This window comes from Periplaneta americana, chromosome 11 (genome assembly GCF_040183065.1).
Source record: "Periplaneta americana isolate PAMFEO1 chromosome 11, P.americana_PAMFEO1_priV1, whole genome shotgun sequence".
Taxonomy (NCBI): domain Eukaryota; kingdom Metazoa; phylum Arthropoda; class Insecta; order Blattodea; family Blattidae; genus Periplaneta; species Periplaneta americana.
In genome coordinates this window covers 11,010,066-11,022,673 of record NC_091127.1, presented here as the reverse complement: position 1 = coordinate 11,022,673, position 12,608 = coordinate 11,010,066, and the positions used below count along the sequence as shown (strand labels likewise).

Here is a 12,608-nt window from a genome sequence, read left to right as displayed (position 1 = left end):
AAAATCTATAACAAGATATCCACAAATCTCAACTTTAATTGTAACATGAATAAGACTTACGCTAATATGTTTTCGCGGGATATCAGCCGAGTTAAGATTTTGGAATGCTCCAAGCTTTCGACTGCTATCTCTGCAGCCATCTTCAGGGAAGTGATGTCCGAACAGAAAGACGAAAGGTTATATAGATGTGGCTGTCTCAGGTGAAACGGGATTGGTTGGCGGATCGGCCAATCCGGGGCCGGGAATTGTCATCGCTCGTAAGCTCCGCCCCTCCCGGGATTACTGCGTGAAGTTTGGCGGGCGGCGAGCCCTGTTCCGCCGGTTGGAATCGGTTGCCGTCCTCGGTCCGTGATCTTCATGACCTTGATTGTAAGAGGGCCTGAGTTGGTCTAAGGCCGGTGTCCATGCCATCAAGCCACTACTGGGATCGTACAATCAAGGAGGCCATAGAGATCAAGCTGGAGAAAAACAACTTTAACAGAGACAGTGGACTCCAGCTCAGTCAGGCATGGACACCGGCCTTAGACCAACTCAGGCCCTCTTACAATCAAGGTCATGAAGATCACGGACCGAGGACGGCAACCGATTCCAACCGGCGGAACAGGGCTCGCCGCCCGCCAAACTTCACGCAGTAATCCCGGGAGGGGCGGAGCTTACGAGCGATGACAATTCCCGGCCCCGGATTGGCCGATCCGCCAACCAATCCCGTTTCACCTGAGACAGCCACATCTATATAACCTTTCGACTTTCTGTTCGGACATCACTTCCCTGAAGATGGCTGCAGACATAGCAGTCGAAAGCTTGGAGCATTCCAAAATCTTAACTCGGCTGATATCCCGCGAAAACATATTAGCGAACCAACGCCGAGAAAGCCTCAAATCATACATGAATAAGACTTAATTTCTTTGTTCTGTGAACAATGTGCTACAGATTCCTGCAACGTCTGTGCAGTACAAGCAGTGAACACTAAGATTAATGAAGACACAGAAACACCGGCAGAACTATAAATTCAACAGTAAATTGGAGCAAATGATAAGATGGCAGCTCCATGACTCAGACATCAGCGATGAGAAAAATTGCAAGAACTTTCATTTAATAGATCAAACACCGAGTAGACAACTGACAGCACAGCAGGTAAGAATTCGCTTCACTTCGTCCTCTTTCAAACAAAATCAGCAATGTAATATTTCCGAATACTGAAGGATTTAAACAATCCATGAGTAATATCGATGTATTAATCCTACGTATGAAATTCCTTCTTTATGACAGGTAATTTGTTCACAAAAATTCCACTTAAATTCTAGAAGATTTTAAATTAAGTCTCGTAGTGGAAAACTTTAATAGCATTGCTAATGGTCAAATAGTGAAAAAAGCTAATTCCATTAATTTAGCCTAACACATCAACTTTTCTTTTAAAAATTTGCCATAAGTTATCCATAATTCCTTCATATAAGTCTTGTTACAAGGATACGCATATCCAACTTTATGCAAGACTGTCATAGAAGAAAACACCGAAATGAGTGATTTAGGGACGTATTATGAAACGAATGGAAAAACAAATTCAATTAATAATCAAATTAACGAAGGAAAATCCAAAAAAAGTTAACACAGTAAAAATGTTGCAAGTTAATCAGTGAAAGAAAAAGAATTAAAATACTCGTTTTCACGAAAGTGACAAATAGTTTCTCATTCTACGTTTCACACGTTACTCAACAAGTAACTAATTTACTGAGTAATTTTTCATTAAACCAGACGTTTGAGATGGAAAGGGCATGTAGCACGTATGGGCGAATCCAGAAATGCATATAGAGTGTTAGTTTGGAGGCCGGAGGGGAAAAATACCTTTGGGGAGGCTGAGACGTAGATGGGATGATAATATTAAAATGGATTTGAGAGAGGTGGGATATGATGGTAGAGACTGGATTAATCTTGCTCAGGATAGGGACCGTTGGCGGGCTTATGAGAGGGCGGCAATGAACCTCCGGATTCCTTAAAAGCCATAAGTAAGTAAGTAAATAGGCCTAAATAAGTACAGACGTGGACAAATTATTAGCAAAATTGAAGATTTTTTAATATATTTTTACAAAATATGATTTTTCAATTTGGACTACAGTTGACATTTTTGTGTATTTACAAATAATTAGCCAAATTGAAGATTTGTATTGTATATTTTTCAAAATTTAACTCCTCAATTTGGACTACATTGGATATTTTTGCATATTGACAAATTATTAGCAAAACTGAAAGTTTTTATTGTATATTTTTACAAAATTCGATTCTTCAATTTGGGCTACAGTTGACATTTTGGATATTTCCAAATTATTAGCAAAACTGAAGATTTTTGTTTTATATTTTTACAAAATTTGACTCTTCAATGCAGTTGACATTTTTGCTAATTTACAAATTATTAGCAGAATTGAAGATTTTTATTACATATTTTTACAAAACTTGACTCTTCAATTTAAACTACAGTTGACATTTTTGCATATTTCTGTCTACTGTAATGATGGAAATATGCAAAATTTTCAACTGTAGTTTAAATTGAAAAGTCAAATTTTGTAAACAGAATTATCATAAAAATCGTCAATTTTGTTAATAATTTGTCCACGTCTGTATTATATTGTAGTCGCTTCTAACAATTTTCCACTTGAGAATCCAAACTGATACAAATTTCAGAAGAAATTAATAGTTTAGACTTCAGAACTACACTCATATTATATGCTTGACTGCTTGATAATCCTTATGGCAGAGCTATTATGAGATAAAATTATTGTTATTTCCACTACAAACCGCATAGTATCTGTCTGTACAGCAGCCGAAATAACTCCATCCTAGCGTGGAAACCCTATCCCTATATAATCCGCATGGTCTCTGTTTCAGTAATGCCGCTGTTGCCATGGCTGCAGCTGTTTGCGCTCAGTTTAATGGCCCAATTCTACGGCTGCAAAACAGACAAGACGCTCACCCTCGTGGAGACCACGGCCGTCATCATCGGCCTACAACAGTATTTCCGCTCAGGATGTATCTTCCTGCTGCATTCCACCATCCACCTGGACACCAGTGAGATTCATTTTCGCCTATACGTTCAGTAACAGAACTGCGGATTCGCCTTTTACTGAACAACAGCCGTGGCGAAAATGTAATCGTGTGCCGAGCCACTGTGTAATCTGCAACGTGCATAGCACCTATGGAGGGAGGCGGACACCCGAAGGAGAAGTGAAGCAACTGTCTGACTTATTAACGGATTTTCATTTTCCTTAAGTTACGCACTTAAATATAATTTTATACAGTATAAGGTTACAAACTAATGTTTAGTACGTGTAACGAAGAAAAGAATGAATAAGAAAACATAGGACACATTATCACAACCTAAAATTAACTGTCTTCAGAATGTCTCTGCGACAAAGTTTCAGAATCAGGAATTATGTCACTTACTGCCAGTAGTTGATCACGAAGGTATTAGTCTGTCAGTCGTGATCTAAATTTGGTTTTTACTATTTTCATTGTTGAAAATAATTTTTCACAAACGTAAGTTGAAGCGAACATGGCTTCAACAGAGCAAGCGAAAGAACGAAGCTTCGGATATTTATTTTCGCTTGCTCTGTTGAAGCCATGTTCGCTACAACTTACGTTTATGAAAAAATTATTTTCAACAATGAAAATAGTAAAAACCAAATTTATATCACGACTGACAGACAAATACCTTTGTGATCAACTACGACAGGCAGTAAGTGACATAATTCCTGATTTTGAAACTCTGTCGCGGAGACATTCTGAAGACAGTTAATTAATTTTAGGTTGTGCTAATGTGTCCTATGTTTTCTTGTTTACTTCTTTCTTCGTTACACGTACTAAACATTAGTTTGTAGCCTTGTACTGTATAAAATTTCATTTAAGTGCGTAACGTAAGGAAAATGAAAATCCGTTAATAAGTCAGACAGTTGCTTCACTTCCCCTTCGGGTGTCCGCCTCCCTCCATAGGTGCTATGCACGTTGCAGCTTACACAGTGGCTCGGCGCACGATCACATTTTCGCCACGGCTGGTCTAGAGTTACTATTATTTCTACTTATTTTTACTTTTTCATTTATTTTCCTTAATTTAATTACTGCTACACTGCATTAAAGTAGAGATTTGTTATATATTATTTTAATGTACCGAAGTACTATGATAATTATTTCCATGCAGATATTCTGCGTCATCATACGATGAAAGAGTAATGGATCGGAGAAAAAATTCTCTCCGGCGCCGGGATTTGAACCCGGGTTTTCAGGTCTACGTGCTGATGCTTTATCCACTAAGCCACACCGGATACCCACCCCGGCGTCGGACAGAATCGTCTCACATTAAGTTCCAACTCTTGGGTTCCCTCTAGTGGCCGCCCTCTGCACTACGTCATAGATGTCTATGAACCTAGGACTGAAGTCCACACATATGCTGAGGTTCACTCGTTATGAGTTTCTCCGTTTCATTACTCTTTCATCGTATGATGACGCAGAATATCTGCATGGAAATATCATATGTACTTCGGTACATTATAATAATATATATGATATGCGTAAATCAATTCGTGATTTAAGACGGCGCTTATTCCGTCGGATCCCGGCCAACTAGTCACTCATAACGAGTGCACCTCAGCACATGTGTGGACTTCAGTCCTACGTTCATAGACATCTATGACGTAGTGCAGAGGGCGGCCACTAGAGGGAACCCAAGAGTTGGAGCTTAATCTGAGATGATTCTGTCCGACGCCGGGGTGGGTATCCGGTGTGGCTTAGTGGATAAAGCATTAGCACGTAGAGCTGAAAACCCGGGTTCAAATCCCGACGCCGGAGAGAATTTTTTCTCCGTTCCATTACTCTTTCACAGATTTGTTGATATTTTTCGAGCTTCGCATTGTGGGCTCCAGATTGCACTCTCCCAAATAAAACGTTCTCCCGCTAACAGTGCATTTTATTAAGTCTTATTCGGAAAGTACTAACTTAGTTTGACTGTAACGTCTTGAAAAAAAGACCAACTGGAAAACATAACAATGTTAGTTACTCGTTTGTGTTACAGAACTTTCAGATGAACTATTTTTGGTACGACTGAGCAAACAGATATCCCTGAATTCAGTGTCGAGCGTGGCTCTCACTCTCGGCACGGGCGAAGTCTCCATCAACGCCCTGCGATGCCAAAAGAATCGTCCGGTGAATGTGTTGACGTCAGATGACGACAATACGCAAAACTCTCTGAAGAAGGTAAACAAGAAATATTCTTAGTTTCAATATCTAATGGTATATATTTGTGGAGACTAGGCTTTCTGTTCACTTCCCAAAACATCTCCTGCTCGCGTAATGCAATGTAACGTATGACCAGAACAAAACGAGACTATTTCACATTAGAAGAAAGTATATAAAGATTAGAAGAAATAAAGTACTCTAATACAATAAAATATTAATGTTAGCTTCACCAAAACGTTTGAACGGAGACGCCATTTTCAGCTGACTATCTATGCGGGAAACAAATGACGATCGCAAAACATGTTTTATAGTACCGTAAAGAATTTGCAGTTTGAAATGTTGGCAAACAAAGAAACAAATGCTAGGTAAGTGATAAAAACAAATAAATGCTAGGAAATTGATAAAACTATAGCGATAAACAGCCATGATTGGCTGAAACACGTTCTTTCGTACCGTTTTATTGGTCAAATGTGTAATAGTCCTATAAATATTATTTTACCGTCGAATTTAAAACTTAGTTTTCTATTTCTTTTCACATTACGCAGCAATCCAATAATTTGCAAATCTGGCATTTTCCATAAGCTTCAAAACTGGCATTACTTATTGTGTTTTCTTTCTTTTATAAAAGGATAATATTTTATCAACAATAATCTCACTAGAGGTTTTGATTTATCTGAAGAAAATCAAAACTTCAGTGGGATTTAACTGACTATTTTACATTAGAAGAAAGTATATAAAGATTAGAAGAAATAAAGTACTCTAATACAATAAAATATTAATTGACTTACTAAAATTCTATTTCACTAATGTTAGCTTCACCAAAACGTTTAAACGGAGACGCCATTTTCAGCTATCTATGCGGGAAACAAATGACTATCTCATAGCATGTTTTATAGTACCGTAAAGAATTTTCAGTTTGAAATGTTGGCAAACAAAGAAACAAATGCTAGGTAAGTGATAAAAACATATGCTAGGAAATTGATAAAACTGTAGCGATAAACAGCCATGATTGGCTAAAACACGTCCTTTCGTACCGTTTTATTGGTCAAAAGTTGTAATACGTAGTAAAAGTGTAGGCCTAATAGTCCTATAATAGTACATTATGCAACGATCCTATAATGAAGGTAATTAAGAAGTGAGTATGGATATTTATGAAACGAGCGCAAGCGAGTTTCATAATTTTCATACGAGCTTCGTAATTACCATTATAGGCGAGTTTCATACGACTTTTTATGCTCGACCACATTTCTAACAGGATATTATTAATTTTAATTGTATCTGACCTTCAGCAATGTTCCGTATGTTGTGAGATGTGCGCAGACGCGAAAGTATTGATTTTTTCCGAGGAACAGATATCCACATTGACCTTGCTAGGCCATAATAACCTACAGAGATAACATTGAAATTAAATTAGACATTGAAAAACGAGATGACAAATTGAATTTATTTGAATATTATTTACAATTAACGCTAATTATTATAGTAACAGAACATAACCTTCTGCGACAGTATTGGATTTCCAGTCTCCGTGACTTTTCGCTAATTCTCTTTCGATTGCATATCCGAGAATAATCGATACTTGCGGTTTTATAACGGTAGAAAGCTGACCTGTCATTGGCTGAACAGTTGTAACCTGAGTCGTCATTGGCTGAAAGACCTGACCTTTAATGAGTAGGTGTACTTTAATGACATGCATTAAAGGTCTGCTACCAGGTGTATAATTACTACGTTTCGGCATGGTCGAGCATAAATATTATTTTACCGTCGAATTTAAAACTTAGTTTTCTATTTCTTTTCACATTGCGCAACAATCCAATAAGTTGCAAATCTGGAATTTTCCATAAGCTTCAAAACTGGCATTAATTATTGTTTTCTTTCTTTCTCTTTTTTTTTTTTTTTTTCTAGATGACGAAAGAAGTTAATTTCGGACGTTCGGTGTGGCTGCAAATCCTGGAGGCAGAGATGACCCTTCCAAAGTTCTTCTCGGACATTGACATTCCAGTCGACAGCGAGTTTCTAGTGGCGCACCGTCCGGATCAAGTGGTGGAGGTGTCTGAGGTGTACCGCGTGAGACGGGGCTATGAGCTGCAACAACAGAAGTTCGGGGAACTGAGCCCCTCCAACGAGCTCACGGCCACGAGCAACGACTTCTACGAGAGGAGAAACAATCTGGAAGGTCTGACCATGCAGGCGCTCACTGTAGAGGCAAGTACAGCTGGTAGTCCGTGGCAGGTTAGCGCAATATCAAAAATAACAATGTTACGATTTGTATATTAAATTTGCAATGCTGTATTAGCTATTACAGAGCCTTACTAGCTTTATTGTTGTCCGCTTCCAATTACCCAATGATATTGTGCAAGGTAGGCCTACTAATCTATCATTGCTAAGATTAATTTCCGTACGTTCATTTTTATGACTCATAAACATTGGTAGGAAATTCGTACCAAAACAGTAGATTTCAGTTGAGTCCAGCGAGGAGTATAGATGTCACCCGCGCCTCGCCCTGCTCCCGCTCGCTACAGACGATACTCAGTTCACATAAACAACGCATAGTATCATTCTGTGGAGCTGTGTACAGTCGTGAATAGTTTGAAGAATATTGTTAGTTTATATTAATAGTTTAGGTTTTGAATAAAGTGAGCTATTCTGTTATTATTGTATTATTTACGTAATATTAATATTTTATTTATTTATTTATTATTTATTTAACCTGGTAGAGATAAGGCCATCAGACCTTCTCTTCCCCTCTGCCAGGGGATTACAACTACAATATTAAGAATACAATTACAATTATAATTAAAATTAATATTAAATTTACAAATACAATAAAAATCAAAGTACCAAAAGATTAAGTGATTAATAAAAGTTAGACAGTTTATTGTAAAAGTTAAGGAGAGAGAAGCATTTCTTTTATTGATTAAGTAAAAATTAAACCTACTCTACGCAGTAAGAAAATGCTTAATAAGCTTGCTTTTGAACGCTACTAAATTCCGACAGTCTCTGATGTCACTGGGTAGGATATTCCACAAGCGCGAGAGCGAGATTGTGTATGATGATGAATACGATGATGTCTTATGTGTTGGTATGGCTTGTATGCGGCTATTTTGCGTGCGTGTGAAGAGATTATGATATGATGACAGGTAACTGAAACGGGAGGCAAGGTAGGTAGGTGTAGAAGTGTGAAGGACTTGGAAAAGGAGAACAAGAGAGTGAAAATTTCTACGTTCGTTAAGCCGTAGCCAGTTTAGAGTTTTGAAGGATGGGGTAATGTGGTCAGCGCGACGGACATCGCAGACGAAGCAAACACAAGAATTATGAACACGTTGTAATTTTTGCGACTGGTTGATATTGAGGTCAGTCAGTAGAAAATAACAATAATCGAAGTGGGGCATTACTAGTGTTTCCACTAGTATTTTCTTGAGTGATAGCGGAAGGAATTTTCGAATGCTGTTTAAGGAATGTAGTATGGAAAGCACTTTTTTGGTAATATGGGTTACTTGGTTATTCCAGTTTAAATGCGTGTCAAAGTAAATCGAAGGTTTTTAACACAGGAAGCAAAATGGATTATATTATGCATGATTACAAACAATTAAACTCATCTATTATTAAATCATTATTCAAACAGCAGTGTGTAACACGTTTATTTTTTGCCGAATTATTCTTCGTTAAATGTTGACGTCTCGTGTTGCTATGCATTCGGTTGCGTTACAGTCCAAGTTCAACATCGGAATTACGATACGAACTTCCTAGCTGTCATTACAATAGAAATTCAAATTTTTCTTGAAAACAATTATGGGTTTAATATTGTGTGCCACATACGAGATACACTATTAGATTCACAAAATAGTTGTTCACCTGATGATAGTAAGAAATACTGTATCATATTTCACATTTGTTCCGGTAACGTCTTGTGATATAGAACGAATATTTTCAGAATACTAATATTGTTTTTTTTTTCTGAACATAAAAGGAGTAGCTATTTATTCTGACTATTACACTTTTACTAGTCACACTACTTTTGACCAATAAAACGGTACGAAAGGACGTATTTCAACCAATCATGGCTGCTTATCGCACAATTTTATCGCGTCCCTAGCATTTGTTTAATTTTATCACGTCCCTAGCATTTGTTTAATTTTATCGCGTCCCTAGCATTTGTTTCTTTGTTTGCCAACATTTGAAACTGCGCTAGTCTGGACGTCAAAATATATATAATTGCAAATCATTCAAGTCGATGCACAGCAGTTTCAAATATGACTCGCATTGGCATTCAAGAACAAGAATTAATAAAAATCACTGATCATACCTATGCATCTTCTGAAATCCGATTTACAAATAAATGAATAGCGCCATTCGGAAATCCTGAATAAGTTGAATACACCATGTAGGCCTAAATCAACGAGTTCCACTTCTATTACGCACACGTCCAATATAACATCAATTGAACCACCAACCACATTCAAATTTGAAAATTGTACATTCAATAATTATTCCTTTTAAAATTATTCGTGTTTATTTTTTATGTCGTCGTTAATGAAAACTTTTCTAACACTTGTGTACAATATATTAGTTAGGTTATGTTATAGCTTCTGCTATATGATATTATGGATAGTCACGTATCAGAGATTGTTTAATATTAAGATTTATTGAAAATCATCTGTCAAGTGACGTTGATTACTGGGATTCGGATAATTGAAGTGGAATGCAACTGTTTTAATAAAAATGAAACTGAATCAACAAAGCCTTCTTGACTAGTAAGTAGTAACACTGCCATCGTGTATAGATCGATAACTTCTCGACGAGAAGGAATTGCTAGTAATCATAACTCACTACTGCCATCTAGCATGCATCTAGCGTAATATTTGTAATGTTGAGATGGTACAATAATACATTTGAAGACAGTTGTATTTTCGTAAGTCAATTAATATTTTATTGTATTGGAGTACTTCGTTACTTCTAATCTTTATATACTTTCTTCTAACCGTGTAATAGTCAATTAAATCCCACTCGAGTTTTGATTTTCTCTAGATTACTGTTGATAAAATGAAAATTTCATTGTTATTTATTATAATGAGGCTAGAATCATAATTGTATATTTTGTATGTTATTTTTATATGTATGAGTAAATTATGTTAGATTAAGAGTTACAAAGTTTATAACTATAAATTATTATTTTTTATTAGTTGTTTATTATTTTAATGTTCTAAGGCTGTGGACGATTGGACCACATGTTTGGTTACCACCCGACTTTACAGGCTTGTCGATCAGGTTCACTGACATTGAGAGATTCGCTACTACTTTTCACTTGGTAGAGATACAGGAAATTTATCTTTTGAAGAGGTGGAGAAGTTCTAACATCTGGGAGCAACGGTAACAAATATAAATGATACTCGGGAGGAAATTAAACATAGAATAAATATGGGAAATGCCTGTTATTATTCGGTTGAGAAATTTTATCATCCAGTCTGCTGTCAAAAAATCTGAAAGTTAGAATTTATAAAACAGTTATATTGCCGGTTGTTCTCTATGGTTGCGAAAATTGGACTCTCACTTTGAGAGAGGAACAGAGATTAAGGGTGTTTGAGAATAAGGTGTTTAGAGAAAATATTTGGGGCTAAGAGGGATGAAGTTACAGGAGAATGGAGAAAGTTACACCAACACAGAAATGCACGCATTGTATTCTTCACCTGACATAATTAGGAACATTAAATCCAGACGTTTGAGATGGGCAGGGCATGTAGCACGTATGGGCGAATCCAGAAATGCATATAGAGTGTTAGTTGGGAGGCCGGAGGGATAAAGACCTTTAGAGAGGCCGAGACGTAGATGGGAAGATAATATTAAAATGGATTTGAGGGAGGTGGGATATGATGATAGAGAATGGATTAATCTTGCTCAGGATAGGGACTAATGGCGGGCTTATGTGAGGGCGGCAATGAACCTCCGGGTTCCTTAAAAGCCAGCAAGTAAGAGATACAGTCGAAGCTCTCGCAGCTTAACAGTTTTGGTACAAACTTCCTAGCTCTGCTCATAAAAGTTTCAAGGGAAATGTTGGTAATGATAGTAAACAAGGAACAGCTGGGGAATACAGAATTATTCTGGAAAAACATGCCTCACAAATGTTTGGTGAATCCTAGATATCAAAGAATCTGTCAGCAAAGGACTATAGTCTAAGTTACTTCATTGAAGTGACGAAATCAGTAATGAGTAGACAGTGGATGCGGGATGACTTAAGGTAAAGTGAAGTTGTTTCGTATCAGAGTATATGGCACGTGCCGCGCCGTCCGTCTTTCGTGTACCTGACGAGTACAGCAGCGTACAAAACGAAGGAACCCTGGTCCACATTGCAACGCAATGTGTGCAGTTGTGTTATCCTGCACAAGTATTTAGTACGCGTTGAATATGTTGTGCTGATCCATTCATAATGGCAAAACGTTAAATTCGCTCAGAGATACGAAATGCAATTAAGAAGTATGAGAGTGACATTTTATGTATTAACGAAGACAATATCGTGTGTAATGTATGTAAAATTGAAATAAAAACCAGAACAACTCAGGCTATAAAGAAACATTGCAACAGTACATCGCACAGGAAATGCGTTGAAATGCTATCTGAGGAACCATCTACATCAACATCATCATCATCATCATCATCATCATCATCATTTAGTTGTGCGGGTCTAACGATACGTGCAACATGATGCTCAATACAAATATTCCTCTAAAGAAATTGAGTGATCCCCATTTTAGAGGTTTTCTTCAGAAATTTAAGTGATAGGCGAAGACGATTCAGCTTCGACAACTTACGAGAATATATCGTCGTTTACCGCAACGCTGGTAATTGCATTAATAATGACGAGGACTGAACTTTGCAAGGTACGTACTACAGTACTACAGTACGTTATTTTTCTTTTTCTTCTGACTGTACGGAGATACAGTAGCATGTTGACGTCGTCTACGTTTAAAACCTGTTCAGCCAATGTTCTCAATGAAAAAAAAATGTAACATATAGTAAATGTGCACTTACATTCAACGGTCCACGGCTGTGGAGTAACGGTTAGCATGTCTAGCCGCGAAAACCAGGTGGCCCGGGTTCGATTCCCGGTCGGGATAAGTTACCTGGTTGAGGTTTTTTCCGGGGTTTTCCCTCAACCCAATATGAGCAAATGCTGGGTATCATACGGAGTTGGACCCCGGACTCATTTCACCGGCATTATCACCTTCATCTCATTCAGACGCTAAATAACCAAAGCTGTTGATAAAGCGTCGTAAAATAACCTACTAAAATAAAAAAACATTCAACAATAAGTCATCCCGCATCCACTGTCTAGTAATGAGTGATGTTTGTTAATCTGAATCAAGAATATTATGAGAAAAATGTGTATATTA

The 12,608-nt window shown here is 37.4% G+C and overlaps 1 protein-coding gene and 1 long non-coding RNA gene across 2 annotated transcripts in view; one reads left to right on the top strand and one right to left on the bottom strand.

Moving 5' to 3' along the window:
• Nucleotides 1-12,608, bottom strand: part of LOC138708800 (uncharacterized) — a 199,453-nt gene that overhangs the window by 58,146 nt on the left and 128,699 nt on the right. The gene's annotated exons all lie outside the window — the stretch shown is intronic.
• Nucleotides 1-12,608, top strand: part of LOC138708666 (glutamate receptor U1-like) — a 39,412-nt gene that overhangs the window by 4,487 nt on the left and 22,317 nt on the right. Inside the window, exons 2-6 of the mRNA XM_069838752.1 lie at nt 931-1,134; nt 2,881-3,060; nt 5,057-5,238; nt 7,126-7,452; nt 11,358-11,455. Of these exons, the coding sequence (XP_069694853.1) occupies nt 2,883-3,060; nt 5,057-5,238; nt 7,126-7,452; nt 11,358-11,455 (785 nt within the window). The 5' untranslated portion in view covers nt 931-1,134; nt 2,881-2,882. The remainder of the gene's footprint in view (nt 1-930; nt 1,135-2,880; nt 3,061-5,056; nt 5,239-7,125; nt 7,453-11,357; nt 11,456-12,608) is intronic.